Here is a 16,801-nt window from a genome sequence, read left to right as displayed (position 1 = left end):
AAGAAAGAAAACAAAAACAAAAAAACCGAATGAAATAACTAAAAAGAAAAATGCGAATTACAAAGAAAATGTTAAGAAAATGCACCCGCCCGCCCGATTTCCATCCTTTAACTTTCACGCACTCTCTCCGAATAAACGAAAAGCAACATAAATATATAGCAAAATAGCAAAATAATTTCATTTAATTAAGTGAGAAAAAGCAAAAAAACAAATGAATCAAAGAAAAAACCTAACGAACAAATTTTGAATGGTAAAATTCTCCGTTGCCGTTACACAACACTATGTTCGGCTCTGCCTGTTTTTCTCTCTCTCTCTCTCTCTCTTGTTTTTTTAACTCGTCTCTCAGTCGTGCCTCAAAATGCAAATGCACTTACACACCCACACACCTACACTTACACACACACACACACACACACACTACATTACACTCCTGATTGATGCAACTGCTGCAGTTCTCTAATCTTAACCCTCCTCCCCAAAAAAAAAAAAAAAAAAAAAATACCAAACAAGAAAAAATAAAATCTAATATTTTGCTCTGTGTTGTTGCCTATTGTCACATATGTATATGTAATTATATTTAATAACAAAACAAAACTTATTTTAATAATTTACCTCCCCCCCCCTCCAACAATCCAATTTTTTTTTCTTTTTTTTTTTTGCCATTTATGTATATAGAATATAATAATTTTGTGTACTATTAATTATTTTATGTAAAATTTAAGTGACAATTGTTAGGTAAGATTAACGCCTTAAATTAATTTATTTATGCAAATGATAACAAAAAAGAAAAATGAACAAATTGACAAAGAAAAACAAAAAGCAGCCCGCATATTTCCCGCACCTTAAAGTGAGAGAAAAGAAAAAAAACAAAATAACGGGCCACGCCCCACAAATTTTCCTTCAAAGAACAACGAAATAAATAATTACAGAAACCAATAAAAAAATGAAATACTAAAACCAAATGAAAGAGGCTTAGGGAATCGCTTATTCTGGATATATATGTATGTATATTTCCATCAAGCTTGTTCGCTTAGTCCGATCCCAAATTGAGAATCTCTATAAAAGGGAAAATAATTAGAGAACAAGATGAATTTTTTCATTATCTATAATTGAAGAAAACTTTCACACTTTGCCTCTCTCTCAAGCCTTTGAGATCTTATCTAAAAGTTTACTTTCTAAATTATTTTCACGTTTTTTTGTTGTTTTGTTGTTTTATTTATTGTGTGACCTGCGCTTAAGAAAATATATAATACTATGAAATAATAATTTTTATTATTTATAAAAAAAAATCCGTTGCGAGACCAACACAGGAAACAACAACAACAGCAGCAACAACAACAACAACAACAACAAAGCGACACCGTACGTAAAATTTTTGTGACGTCAGAAATCTAAAACAAACAAAAAAAAAACAACAACATAAAGGATACTCCCAGAACAAACAAAAAAAAAATAACAGCAAAAGCACAAGACAAACACCAAATATACAACAACAAAAGAAAGAAAAAAAAACAATTAAAAAAACAAGTGAATAAAGAAAATACAAAAGTTTGCAAATTAGCAAAGAGAAACAAAACAAAATATATAATAAAACATAAAGCATTTCACAAAATATATACAATACATAAATAAATTTTAAACTTAAAAAAGAAAAAAACAAAATGCAAGCAATAAAAAGTAAAGTAAAATGAATGAAATGATAAAAGTGCATGCCATTGTTCAACTATTTTACAATTCAAACAAGAAATATATATATTATACATTACATACATACAAACATACATACAAGTGCATACTTACCACAGATATATACACATATATATGTGTATGTGTTTGTGTAGAAACATATTTGAATATATAAATCTAATATGGAAAACAGAAAAACAAACGTTGTTCAGGTCAATAATTGCATTTACAAATTTTTTAGGCATTAAAGCAAAGGGATATGCTATTTTATACACACACACATACACACGCACATACATACAGACACACACATATATATACATTAATAAATATATACATAAATTTGTAAGCACAAGCCATAAAAATTTGCAAGAAAAAAAAACAAAATAAACTAAACAAAAAACAAACAAAAAAAAAAAACAAAACAAATTATTCTCTCTGCTGTGCAGATGCAAATAAACAATACGATAAAATAAAATTAAACAAAACAAAACAAAAAAATTATGGAAAATAAACAAAAAAACAAAACAGAAAACACTTTTAAGAACAACTCCAAATAGAGAGACATACGAAACATTTTAATAAAAAAAAAAATTGTGGACAAAGAAGCAAATATTTTGCATTAGTTCCACTCGATTTAATATACAAAGAAAAGAGGAATACAAAATATACAAACTTACATACACACACACACACACACACACACACATCCAAAATATAAAGTATATCCAATTGTACATAACTTTGACTATGTCGCCACGCCCCCTTCATTAAAATTCATATATCCCTTTTCTCCCGAATTCGAATAAACAATATTTCGAATAATTTTGAAGAGTTTTTAAATTATATTTGTATTATTATTGACCAACTGAGAGCTCCAATGAATGTTATTTTTAAACCATTAAAGTCAATTTCATAAAAGATTCTTCTTTCTACAACTTGTCTCTTTACCCCATTACCTAACTCTTCTCCATTCATCAGTTTAGTAAATAGGTAAAAAATGAGAGATCATAAATGGTTTTCTCGTGTGATCTTTTAACAACAACAACAACAACAAAATCTAAAGACATCTAAGACATTCCACAAAGTGTTTAGAAGAAAATGCCCTTGCAAAAAAAAAAAAAAATAATTGAGAATTCGTTATTTCCCCTGACACACACGAAATTGGTTTCGATAAAACATATATGTTCCTATGCCAGTTAGAACAACCTATAAAAGTCTGTGGAAATTGTTCATTTTCAATTCTTGTGCGCATCTGCAAGGGTGAAAGAAAGGCATAAAAGATTTAAAACTTTTATTTAGTTCTATTTCTCTTTATGTCTTGCTTTTCTATCTCTCTATTTCTATTACTTCTCTTTTTTTTTTTTGTGTAGAAAGTCTAACAAAATACTGCCCATCATGAATTTCAATCAATAAAAAATTAAAGAGTTAACAATTACAAAAAAAAAAAACAAAACAAAATTATTAAAATACACAAAAAAAAAAACCCCGGAACCATGTAGTTCCCCTTATTAAAACATTGTATATAAAACTAAAATAATTATAACAAAAAATAAAAAATAAAAAAAAAGTTTCAACAACTTTCTAAACTTTAAGTAGAAAAAAACCAAACTGCAAAAAAGTTTATACAAATTAAATTCGTGTGTGTGGATTTCTAAATTTATGTTTTGGTTTTGTGTTTCTTTTATTTTTGTTTTTTGCACAAAAAAAATATATGACTTTAAATTATATTCATAGAGTTCCGGCAAAACCAAAACCAAAAAGTTGTTTCCGATTTGTAGTAGTTTGTAGTTTCTTGTATCACATAAGGCCAAAATAGTTTTTAAACAAAACAAAATCGGAAAATTACAAAAAAAAAAAAAAAATAACAAAAATAAATGCTAGAAAGCATAAGAAAATAAAGAAACACACACGACGACGAAACAACCAAATAAAATTTGCAGACAGGCAGGTATTTACTTATAGCATTTAATATTAACGTTAACATTAACATTAAACACTAACATTAATTGCAATTATTAAACTGTTTAGAGACAAAATCATAATGAAATGAATGAATGAATAGAGAGAATTGAACAGCGAAAATCTTAAGCGCACCATTTTCTAACTAAACAAGACAATGGCAGAAAGGAAAATTGATTGAAAAAGTAAGAAACAGAAAAATTGGGAATGAAAAAAAATCCATGCATACAATCCTTATGTAGTAAGTGAGATTTAAGACGAATTTTAGAGTTACCATTTATATATAGAGTACATATACGTATATATATAATTTTCAATTTTCTCTGCTCTAAACACAATATACATTTATTTATCCTGCCAGGAAAACAAAATATGATTAAAAACAAAAAAACAAAAACCAACAACAAAAACGGAAATAAAAAATACCAAAACTCCTGTTACAACATTTCAATGCATATTATATATACATAAATATATATACACTCACACACACACACACATAAAAAATAAAAGAAAATTATTGTAATAACTATATAAGTCTGTAAATTTGTTAACATTTCTAAAAAAAAACAAAAAACCATAACAGCAACATAAAAAAGAGAAAAAAAAAACTCATATAATATTAAGACAAAAACCCAGCGTATGTCGTCTATGTAGTTGTAGTTAAACCAAATTACAATTCACACACATGCATACACTTGAAAATCATAAAAATAAAAACCAAAATCGTGTGAATTATATACAGTAAAAGTAAAAAATGAAAACGATAAACAATTGTTGAAAGCGGCTGCTTTAAAATCAAAAAGTAAAACGAAAAACAAAATAATTATATAACAGTTGTGAACAAATTATATTTACATAGCGTATAAAAATAAATTGCATAACAATTGATTAAAATACAAAATAAAATAATACACCTTGTTTTTTTTGTTGACCGTTACAAAGGGGGGGAGATTTGTGTGACCATCTACATCCGCAAACTAAAAATCAGTGCTGTTAAATATCAAGCATCTGGCAGCCCAGTTCAGATCTATCGATAAATTCTAGGCTACGATAGGCGACTATCGATATAATATATTAAGACGTACACTAATACAGAAACAAATTGGCGAATTACATTAAACAAATTTCAAATACAATTATTTGAATTTAAAATACTAATAGAAACAAATATTCGAAAATTAAAGGCCTTAATACTAACTGAAACCACCAATTCACACGGCAAAAACATAAACAACATTGACATACGGAACTTGGGCCAGGCGGAGGCAAAGACAAGACAAGACAAGACGCAAGCAGACACGAAAGGACGGACTACAAGTTAAAGTTTCTCCACAGTGCAAGTTTGATTTATCGAATTAAAATCAATTGCTAGTCAACAATATGGTCAAACTATTCGCACTGAGCATCTTTTACAAAGGAAATGGAGAAGCCCGCATCTTGAAGACAACATCCGACCTGCAGTCGTTCTCCTTTTTTCAGCGCGGCACTGTTGACAATTTTATGACGTGAGTTGCTCTTTTGATTACAGATTTGGCGACGGCGCAAATCAAGAGCCCACACTTGAACTTTCCTTATGGTCACTTACACACACACACACACACACACCCACCTAACCCCCTCCCTGCCCCACCAACACATCACAATGTGCGATTGAAACAATTTGATTGACTCATGATTATGTTTTTTGTGTTTTAGCTTTGCATCGAAGACAATTGTGGAACGTACACAGCCCGCGCTTAGGCAATCAGTGAAGCAAGATGCCTATATGTGTCATGTATATGTACGATCAGATAATCTGGCTGGTGTCCTAATTGCCGATCATGAGTATCCCAATCGAGTTGCTCACACATTAATCACAAAGATTCTCGATGAGTTTGCCACCAAAGTGCCAGCGGATCAATGGCAAAACGGTTCGGCAGCAACCATATCATTTGATATGCTTCCAACATTTTTGGCCAAGTACCAGGACCCGGTTGAGGCGGATCCATTGACAAAAATGCAAAACGATTTGGATGAAACGTCAATTATATTAAAGAACACAATTGCGGCGGTATTGGAGCGTGGCGAGAAGCTTGACGATATGGTACTCAAATCGGAGGAACTGAGCCTGCAAAGCAAGGCCTTCTATAAGACAGCGAAAAAGACCAATTCATGTTGCAGTTTCACCTAAGCGTAGGATGTGGATGCAGCAGATGCAGTCATCACACACACACATACACACACACACACACTCACACAATGGAACAGGAACACCACAAGATAAACAAATGAAAACAAAAACACCAAGAAGAAGAATCAACAACAACTACCAACTACCAAAACAAATTGCAAGTTGCAAAGTTGAATTAGAATTTGTATGCTTTTTATAAATTAATTAGTTAATTAACATACATACATGTATATATAATATATCTAGATATATGTTTGTATCGATATGTATCCATTTGTATATGTATGTATGTACAAAATGGGGAAAACAAACAACCCAACATTCTAATCCTTTCCCATATCACAATTCTCTCTCCCATACCCACAACACTCCACATCCTAGCCGACTTCACCAAACTATCCATAATATTAATTACAATGAGATAATGTCCACTTGTTTTTCCCCTCTTTGGACATCCGTTGTCTATGTTCATAATCTTTTTTTTTTTTGTTTTATGAGATATTTAATTTAATGTCTATGTGAATACGAATAATGCAAATTGAATGTGTCGTTAATTATATATTAAACGAATACAATTTATGAATATTATACGAAAAATTTGCTTAGAGTCTAGCAAATGGAATCGACTTGCAGTTTGAGAGGATTCAGGTGAGACAACCTAAGCACAGGACAATAGAAAACAACTTTCATTGGAAAACTTTAGATGACAAAATGAGCTTTGTGGAATAAAGAACTACCACACAAAAACAAAAGAAAATTGATTATAGAAACACGCCCCTTAATTGTGGGAAAAAAAAACCCAGTTGATTGGAATTTTTCATAATTTTATTTGGAATTTGTGGGAAGAAAACCCATGTGCATATATGTATCTATTATATTTAGCTGCTTTTACTTTGATTCTATTGACACTGACTCAGGGCATGGGTGTAGAACGTCTTGTCATTGTCCTCAACGCCACGTTTGATCTTATGTGGAATAGTTTTTGGCTCCATGCTGTAATCCATATAGAAATAATAAAGAAATTGAGATATCAGATATTCATTTTCTGGACTTACGTTATGCAATCGATGATGGGGCAAACAGAGACACACAGAGTGCAACCGGTACAGTCATCATTGACATGGGGCAAGTGAGTGTCCTTGTCAAACTCAATGGCCTGATAGCCAGAATCGGCACAGGTCATATAACACTTGCCACAATTGATGCACATGTCCTGCAAAGAGAAAGAAAGAACCAAAAAAATCAGAGAGAAAACTTGACAGAGTATTAGATCAACCTACATCATTGATAAGGGCAACCTTCTGCTGTTTGTTATCCAGTTTATTGTAGGGTCCAATACGTGGCAAGGCCACGCCAATGACATCGGTTATTTTGAGAGCCGGTTTCGAGCCCTCAGTGGCCGGAGTAGATTTTGAAGTAGTAGCAGACTGTTGGGCATCCCAGAAGGCGCCCTGTTTGAGACGGAAATCGGCCAATTTGATGTCCCGCTGCCTCTGATAGGGACCAAAGAAACCAAGTGTACGATTACCCTCGCCGGTGAGATGAACCACTGGTTTGCCCTTCTGATGCACAGTCGTTGGCGGTGATTGGCCATCCCAGAAGGCGCCATTCACTGGCGGCGGATTAGCCTTGAGATAGAGCAATGCCCTCAGACTCGTGCAATAGTCATCGATGAGGGTAAAGTCCTGATTCTGCACCGATGAGCATATCTGCAGAACTGTGGCGCCGGCCTGAATGAATTGCAGGGCCACTTCGCCGGAATCAATGCCACCGATGCCCAGAATGGGGAATCCTGGAAGTCTCTTGGCAATATCCGAAATGGCATGCAATGCCATTGGACGTGTGGCATTGCCCGATACTCCGCCATAGGTGGTACGCTTCTCCTGGCCAATGGCCGGCCAGGCAGTGGCATCAGCCTTCAGGCTCATCAGACCTTGGACCGTATTAATGGCCGAACCACCGCTGGCTCCGCCCCTTTGAGCTGCCTCCGCAATGGTCCAGATGTTCGTGATGTTGGGCGTTAGCTTAATGAAGAATGGCACTGTGATGACCTCACGGACCCAACGTGAGATTTGCTCAACTAGCTTGGGATCCTGGCCACAGGCTAGACCCATGCCGCGTTCACCCATGCCATGGGGACACGATAGATTCAGTTCCAAGGCATCTGCCCCGGACTTTTCGGCCAATTGGGCCAATTCCTTCCAATCGGCCTCATTATAGCTGCACATAATGCTGGCTATAATAATCTTCTCGGGGAAATCCTTCTTTAGTTCGGCTATCGAACGTAGCCAGTACTCAGCGCGCTTCTCCGAAATGAGTTCAATGTTGAGGAAACATCCCTGCTGGGGACCATATTTATAGCCCGATGTCGTGCCACGGACAATACGGGGCGAGACATTGGTGACCAGATCCTTGTCGAGGCCAAATGTCTTGGTGACCACAAAGCCCCAGCCCTGCTCGAAGGCTCGGCGTATCATGGCTCCACTGGTGGTTGGCGGAGCCGAGGCCAATCCAAATGGATTCTCAAACTTCAGGCCACACATCTCCACCGACAAATCGACATTGTCGATATCCGTATGGAAGAGCGGAAGTGCGGCGGGCGTGTCCAAGGGCAAACCACTCAATTGACAATGTATACTCCAGGCTGCAACTTTGCCATCGTTTACCGACTCGACAGTTGTGTTTGCCACACCGGCAAGATCACCACCCAGGAACACATTGGCCACACTACTCTGCAGCGTTGTCTTATTCACTTCGGGCAATTCGCCACGGAACGAGAGGGGGGTCAAGGCCTCACGCACATCGGCGTCCTGTAGACCCGATCCAAAGGCCGAAATAACAAAGTTGGCCTTCAGACGTACCACCTGCTCCTCATCCTCGACCCATTCGTCTTGCTCGTTCTGCTCGGTGCGACAGAATTCCATGGCAGTGATCAGACCCTCCTTCACAATAACCTTGCGAGGACTCAAATAGGGCAACAGCTCGCAGCGCTCTTCACGGGCCAAGTCCACCTCTTCGGGTACGGCTCGGATGCCAGACGATCCCTTGCGGAAGACCACAAAGACACGGCGGGCTCCACACCTCAAAGCCGAAGTGGCGCAATCGAAGGCCGTATCACCGGCACCCAATACAATCACATTGCCATGCAATTTGGGCAGGGCCTGGGATGCCTTACAGGCACACAATCCCGGCTTGGAGCCATCTGCCACCAGGGGTAAAAAGTTTTTCGACGTATAGAAACCCTTGCTAACATCGAGGCCAGCAAAAATGGGATTGATTTTAGGTTCCGGCAAACCAATACCCACAAAGACAGCATCATGACCACTAGAGAGAAGACCCTACATAAAGATAACCTTTAGTTTCTGATCAAGAGAGACTGATATAGAGATATCTACCTTTATGGTCAAGTCCTTGGTGCTCAGCGAACGATTAGTCTCGATTTGGACACCCAAATCTTTGACCAAATCAATTTCAAAATTAACCACATCAATGGGCAAACGATATTGGGGAATTTCCGCTGCACTCAGACCACCCAGATAGCTGCGACGCTCATAGATGGTAATGTTCGTGTAGCCCAAACGACCCAGAAATGTGGCACACGACAGCGAAGCTGGTCCACCACCCAGCAGAGCAATCTTCTTCTCAATGGGCTTCACGTGCGGCTGCAAACGCTGATGGACACCCATTTGCTTGAACACTTCGGTGGCATATTGCTGCAAGCCACCGATATTGATGGGTCCCGCCTCCGAGGCCTGCAGATTGCAACCGCCCACACACAGATCACTGGTTGGACAGACCATGCCGCATGTTAGACCCAATGGATTATCCGAGAATATTGCCTTGGCTGCACCATAGAAATTCTTGTTCGCAATACTTGTGATGAAACTCTTGATGTCCAATTGAGTGGGGCACGATTTCTGACACGGAGCATCGGCGCATTTCAGACAGCGAGCCGCCTCCTCCAGGGCACCGCGTTCCGATAGAGTTGTGTGCTTGATATCCTCGAAATTGTTGGTCAAACTGGTGCATGGCGGAGCCGTGTGATCGGCATTACGTTTCCAGTGTTTCTTATTCTCTTTCGTCTGCTTGGTGGGCACCACAGAGCACTGGGTCTTGACTCGCGGATTGAGGGCCAAAAGATCCTACAAGTGAATACTCATAAAATTAACAGTCCAATGCGGCGCACGGAGTTAGCTGGACCTACCTCAATATCGGGTGTATCTTTGCTTAGCAATATCGGTGGAGCCATCTCTTAGACCGACCCCCTTATATATCTGTCAAAATGAAAAGTAAGTACAACACAAGTTGTTGGAAATATTAGAAATACAACACTTAATCTTTATTGTCTCACTGATTAAGTATCTTGTGCACCTTATCAACACGAAACCAAAACGAACCGTTTGGCTCTACTAGCCCTGAATTGTTGTCCACGTGTCTGTATCTATGCGGCAAGCCAATTTATATATAGACCCGGTTTATATGTACAAATGTTTCGCCTAGTAGTGGCCAGAGTCTTATCTTATTTAACTGTCAAGGCTATTAAGCATAGCGCCATTTCTTTGAAATGGATTATATATAACAGAAGAGTTGTTCTGGACGCCACCCCACGAAGTGGGAGCTAGACCCAAGGTCAAGCTAAGGAGGAGGGCTTGTTTTTCATCAAGAATTTGTTTTTGATAATGGCGACTATTAATGTTATCTCGCAAAAACAAAAACTTATAAACACAATTTAAACCACATAATCTAATTTTAATCGAAAAATGAATTTTTTGGCCCCTCAAAAAGGGGTTTGATCTTACATCCTTTCATTTCCATTACTCTAGTAATGCAATTCTGATTGTGAATGAATTCCTTTAGCAATTCATTTCATTTACAAAATGAGAACAAAATACAAAAAAAAAAAAACACACTATCAATTCAACTAGTTCAAGGTTTGTACATTGTGTAGTCAATTACCTCATGACGCAGCCCTTAACGGTCATTTAAATTAACACAAATTGTTTCAAGTATATAGAAAATGAAGTAAGTAAGTCGTCTCGCCGACTTAGGTATACCATACACCAGTAAAGCAAATATTTAAAATTTATTAAAAAAAAGCATTTTCACATGCTTTTTACAAGCATATCTTAGTATCTCGCTCACTCAATCATACGAGCACCCTAGCGCCCCCACCAGCTGACGGCCAACTTCGGCCTTATGGAAAAACGTTTATATGCATAACTCGACTATTTTTTGTCCGATTTTGATCAAATTTGGTATTTTGCTAGATATTAGTATTAAATTTAAGTGTGCCAAATTTGATTGCATAAGGTAAAAAAATACGGGAGATAATCAAGTTTTTCAAATTACGGGGGCGGAAAAGAGCGTGGCAAAATTTTTACACATACAAAATGTGTGCATTTACTAGGCGAATATACATACCAAATATGGTGTCTCTAGCTGGAATAGTTTTGGAGATAAACGCTTTTTTAAAATTGCGGGGGCGGAAAGGGGCGTGGCAAAAATTTGAAATAAACTTGATCACTCTACATACTACACGAGTCTACATACCAAATTTGGTGGCTCTAGCTCTTACAGTCTCCGAGATCTAGGTGTTCATACGGACAGACGGACGGACGGACAGACGGACAGACGGACGGACAGACGGACATGGCTAGATCGACTCGGTTGTTGATCCTGATCAAGAATATATATACTTTGTGGGGTCGGAGATGCTTCCTTCTGCCTGTTACATACATTTTGGCGACTTTAATATACCATTTCACCCTATGGGTGTATGGTATAAAAAGCATTCCTTAGATTCATTTAAAACTAGACTAGGTATATACCCTATATAAAGAATTGAGTGTGTCATAAGAACTGGATTAGGTATATAATCTATTAAAAGAGTTTAGTTTCATTTAAGTTTTAATAATGGCAACTGCCTCATCATCGAGCGTTGAATTTATACTTTGTTTTTAAAAATTAATTATATTTAAAATGAAATTTACAAAAATTTTGTTTCTTATAATATATTTGTTTAAATTTATTTCAAAATTAAGCTCTTTTTTGTATTCTTTTTTAAGGAATTCAAATGAAAATGTATTGAAAAATATCTGCCCTTCCTTAATTTGAATCATGTCTAAGCTCTTGTCAGCAACTGCAGATCAAAGAGTTTATATTGATAAGTTTAGGTATAAATTTTAGTATAAAAACAATTGAATTAACAAATTAGACAACTTAAAATTAAAATCTATATTTGTCACTTGAGTTAATATACTCTTCTTAAACAGTTTGTAGTTGCAGGGTATTAAAAGTTATAAGATTTCTATTTCATCTCTCAGTTGATCATTTCTATCTCTCTCTCTCTCTCTCTCTCTCTCTCTCTCTCTCGCTCGTGCCCTAGAAGTTGAGCATATTTGTTGATTAAATAATAGATCATGATCGTCATCATCATCATCATCATGAGATCAGCTGTGACCCTATAAGGTTCTGAATACCATTCATTATCAGGCTTTATCAACGTTTCCAAGTAGTTTCGTTTCAATATTGTTTATGGTTTATGTTTTGCATGCTAATGCGATTATTGTTATACATATTTATGTATATACGGGTTTTCTGTCCACTTGTTTGTTTGTTGTTGTTGTTGTTGTTCTCTAATGCCAGCTAATTTTAAATGCAAGATTTTTCCTATAAAACAAGAATAACAACCAACCTTTTGATAAAGTTTATATTTGAATATCTACTTTAAAAATTGCACGCACAATAATAAAAAAAACAGAAAACAAAATTTGTTTGTTAGAAAAAAATAACACAATTTCGTTATAGAACACACACAGATAGAGAATTGAACAACTTTTTGGTCTTCACACTGGAAACGCCAAAACTGAAATGAGAATTAAGAACAGAAATTGAAAAAATTTTTAGTTTTTCTAGCGATCGACGCGGCGGCTCTCTGTGCGGCGCATTGCCAGCGTCCGATCGTGCCAGTTTCATTTGATAATCATTATCGCACACACACACACAGACACACACCCTAGACACACTCACACTTACACACACATATGTCATATATAGATGTATAAACAATAGATACTTTGTTTTGCCTCCAGTTTTGCAGAAACTAAAACAAAAATGTATGCATATCTATGGCAAATATTAGGGTTCTTCATAGATTGCAATCTTGAGAATAGAAAATTATTGAAATTATTATTTATACTTCATAGAAATTTCAAAATTTGAAGAATCTTTTGTTTACGAGTTCTGTGAATTTCGAATGGCTTAGTCCTAAGGTATTTGCTTTGTGATAACAAACTTCAAAATATTTTCATTTTATTTTAGCATATTAAAAAAATGTACAAAATCCTTTTTTTTTTTTGTGGTGAAAGTGTAAACAAAAGATCCTTTATAATATATATATAATGTATTGTATTTTCTTTTTCTTTTACAGAGTTTAACTTAATTATTTGAATCCAAATTTGATTTTAATATCTATTCTCATCTATAATATTTAACTACATTAATTTTTAATTAGCAAATTATACTAAAGGGACTTGCAAAATTTTTTATTATACTGTGAAACTTCGTTATAACGAACCTTAGGCGACTTACAATATTCTCGCTATGGTTATCTACTTATTAGTTCTTGAAAATGAGGCATACTTCCCCCCCAAAACCGAGATTTTACCCATTCCTTCCAAAATCTCCGAGGTTAATTGTTTTTTCCCATAATCTAGGGCTATTGAATGCGGGGAACTTTGACTAGAAGAATTTTCAACAGGCTAAAAAAGTAGGGGAGAGGGCCCAGTTATGACCCGGGTTTTGAAAAACCTCGAAATTTTTTCTTCAGTTCGGGAAAATGAAAAATTAAGAAGTTTAACATTTAAATATTAACCAAACGCAACTTTTTTCCAAAGAATGTATGTTTATTTGAGTTACTCAAAAAATTTTGGAACAGATTTAATTTGGATAACTTTTTTTAACTTTAAAAAAAAGTGGCCCAGTTATGACTCAACTTAAGAAATTCACTGAAAATAAGAAAATATGAAAGGAATGTCACACAAATTGTTGTGATTTAATGGTTTACTTATTTTGAAGGGCTTCAAAGCCAAAAACAATGAAAAACCCAAAAGAAAATGGCCATAAATGAGAACGATTTTAAGCCCTTGTCGTCCATGTCACTTTCGCAGTTTTTGCAAGCGAAATAATTTGCTTGCATATTAGCGCACTTCGAATGAACATTCCCGATCGAGATCTTCCAGAATATTCTTGGACAAACTGGTCTCAATATGTAAATTTCCTTTCCTTGTTGTTAAACAACAACAAAAATGTTGGAATTTGATAATTTTACATAATCCGAGTGCAAAAAAAAATGGGACATAACTGGGCACCCCAGCTGAGTCATAACCGGGCCTTTTTATAGTTTAAAGTTTATATCTATATTTTTTATATACACTACATAATCACATAAATTTTTATAGAATCACAAAATATACGGCAAATACAATACTTTGATGCATTGCACTCATCTTTTCACTGTTGATTTCACAAAATTTTGGTACTTTGAAAAAAATGGAAAAAAACTTTTTCGCACGATTTTCAAAACGATGTTTGGTACGCGTATATACAATACGATTATTAACGTTGGGGTCTGTCCAAAAACTGCAGAACGTCTGACAAACATGATTTACAGGGCTCAAACTGTAATTCAATACCGCATTTCAAAAATATTTGAGAATGTCATAACTGGGCCTGAGTCACAACTGGGCCCTCTCCCCTAATACTTTCTATGCTTTAAAAAGGGAAGTCTGGAGCAATTCATTGCATACTTTGTCCCCTAAAGTATACTCCATTTCATAGCACTAGATCCAAAATCATATGCCATAAAAAGTGTTTTCTTTAACACTTGATTACTGATTGTTTTTCACTAAAATCTAAGTCAACCTGTTAGGTAATAACTGCTTTCATTTTTCAACATCTGTTTCAATTGTGTAACTATTTCCACAATTGCAATCACATTGAGTTACCCTAATGAATATGGGTATGACTGGTTTTAGCAAAAGGAAAAAAATAAGTTAAAAAGAAACGTGTTATAAGTGCGTAGTGCATTTTACAATTTTACAAGAAATTCAACTACAAAAAGTGCAAAAGTGATATCAAAATCATTTTGCCGTTAAAGCAACTGTTACAATCGTTTCTTGATTTTAAATGTTTTTAACTATTTCCTAATAAACATTGAACAGGAATTTATATTGATCGATTTCACTGTGTGACAAAGTTGTTATAAAACCATATACAATATATTAAACGAAGGTCTGTCAAGAAAGCATCAGTAATAATAGAAACAAATAGATACATACATATACATATTCTTGATCAATTGTAAATTATATATCTCCCCATCGGTTAAAAATTTATTTTAGTTAATCATTAACTACAATAAATTATTATTTATTAAGACGTTCTTATAAAACATTGCGAAACATTACCAAATGTGAAATCTGAATTAATATTCAACCAGCATTTTATAAAATTTCAGATTAAATACGCATCTTTTTGCAATCATCTTCTTTTTCATTCTTTATGATCTGGTCATAAATAGCTCCATTGTCGGGAGAAAATGGTATCCTTTTATTAACAGGCAGAAGAAAGCTTCTCCGACCCCATAAAGTATATATATTCTTGATCAGGATCAACAACCGAGTCGATCTAGCCGTCCGTCCGTCTGTCCGTATGAACACCTAGATCTCGGAGACTGTAAGAGCTAGAGCCACCAAATTTGGTATCTAGACTCGTGTAGTATGTAGAGTGATCAAGTTTATTTCAAATTTTTGCCACGCCCCTTTTCGCCCCCGCAATTTGAAAAAAGCGCTTATCTCAAATACTATTCCAGCTATAGACACCATATTTAGTATGTATGTATATTTGATTAGTAAATGCGCACATTTTGTTTATGTAAAGATTTTAACACGCCCCTTTTCGTCCCCGTGATTTGAAAAAACTCGATTATCTCCCGTATTTTTCTACCTTATGCAATCTAATTTATGCAATCTAATTTAATACTACTATCTATATTTGATACTATATATCCAGCAAAATACTAAACTTGATCGAAATCGGACAAAAAATAGTCGAGTTATTCATATAAACGTTTTTCCAAAAGGCCGGAGTTGGCCGTTGGGTGGTGGGGGCGCTAGGGTGCTCGTATGATTGAGTGAGCGAGATACTAAGATATGCTTGTAAAAAGCATGTGAAAATGCATTTGTTTAATAAATTTGAAATATTTGCTTTACTGGTGTATGGCATACCAAAGTCGGTGAGACGACTTACTTACTTCTTTTAAATCAGTTTCGACTCTTTATAGAACCATATTTTATATCATATATGGCGATAGCCCTTTTTTGTTTTTGTATAATATGCTTTATCAGACTTTGAGCAAATGGAAGATTCATTTGAGTGTCTTCCTTTAATCAAGTATGAAAATAAACATTATTTAACCAACAAGAGAACTCAAAAGAGACTTATCAGGGTGATTTCTGTTGAAAATATTGAAAATCCAAGTGGGATGTACATAGTTTCCATTTGAAAAATCAATTCGGAATACAGTTTTATTGCAATAATTTTTTGGATTTTCAAGCGATTCTCATATAATTAAATATTTTCTAATAATATGCACATATGTAAGTGTATAATAATAATGAGTGTATTTCATTTCATAAAGATCGGGCAACTATATTATATATAGCTAATTAAAAAAAACAACTAATTAATTTTGGTTTAAAATGGGATTTTCATCAAGTTAGATTTTAAACGAATAGACAGAACTAACTTTAAGTTTGCCAAATTTAATTAAAATCGAAAGCAAATGCCATGATATTTCTAGTTTAAGTGTAAGTTCGGCTCTTTAATGATAATGGTTGATAAAATAATAAAATAAAATCTTATGAAATCGTTAATCATTTAATGAAAATTCTATTAAAATGTCTATGATAAAACTCAACT

At 35.0% G+C, this 16,801-nt stretch overlaps 2 protein-coding genes across 3 annotated transcripts; one reads left to right on the top strand and one right to left on the bottom strand.

Moving 5' to 3' along the window:
• Window positions 1-4,726: 4,726 nt before the first annotated feature.
• LOC6648585 (synaptobrevin homolog YKT6) lies at window positions 4,727-6,418 on the top strand. The gene is made up of 2 exons (XM_002070940.4): window positions 4,727-5,156; window positions 5,347-6,418. The coding sequence occupies exons 1-2, from the start codon at window positions 5,032-5,034 to the stop codon at window positions 5,819-5,821; spliced, it is 600 nt and encodes a 199-aa protein (XP_002070976.1). The 5' UTR covers window positions 4,727-5,031; the 3' UTR covers window positions 5,822-6,418.
• A 210-nt stretch (window positions 6,419-6,628) lies between these two features.
• LOC6648584 (dihydropyrimidine dehydrogenase [NADP(+)]) lies at window positions 6,629-12,654 on the bottom strand. 2 transcript variants are annotated; one of them, XM_023179570.2, is made up of 6 exons: window positions 12,638-12,654; window positions 10,026-10,095; window positions 9,217-9,963; window positions 7,102-9,159; window positions 6,877-7,034; window positions 6,629-6,814 (listed from the first exon to the last, which is right to left on the bottom strand). In XM_023179570.2, exons 2-6 carry the CDS (start codon window positions 10,068-10,070, stop codon window positions 6,721-6,723), a joined length of 3,102 nt encoding a protein of 1,033 aa, XP_023035338.1. In that variant the 5' UTR covers window positions 10,071-10,095; window positions 12,638-12,654; the 3' UTR covers window positions 6,629-6,720. The 2 variants fall into 2 exon arrangements, with proteins under 2 accessions (XP_023035338.1, XP_002070975.1); XM_002070939.4 differs by lacking the exon at window positions 12,638-12,654 and adding an exon at window positions 12,516-12,577.
• Between the last annotated feature and the right edge of the window lie 4,147 nt (window positions 12,655-16,801).

The sequence above is a fragment of the Drosophila willistoni genome, unplaced genomic scaffold (assembly GCF_018902025.1).
Source record: "Drosophila willistoni isolate 14030-0811.24 unplaced genomic scaffold, UCI_dwil_1.1 Seg143.1, whole genome shotgun sequence".
Classification (NCBI taxonomy): Eukaryota; Metazoa; Arthropoda; class Insecta; order Diptera; family Drosophilidae; genus Drosophila; species Drosophila willistoni.
The sequence above is the reverse complement of the archived record's forward strand: the minus strand, read 5'-3'. Positions and strand labels throughout refer to the sequence as shown.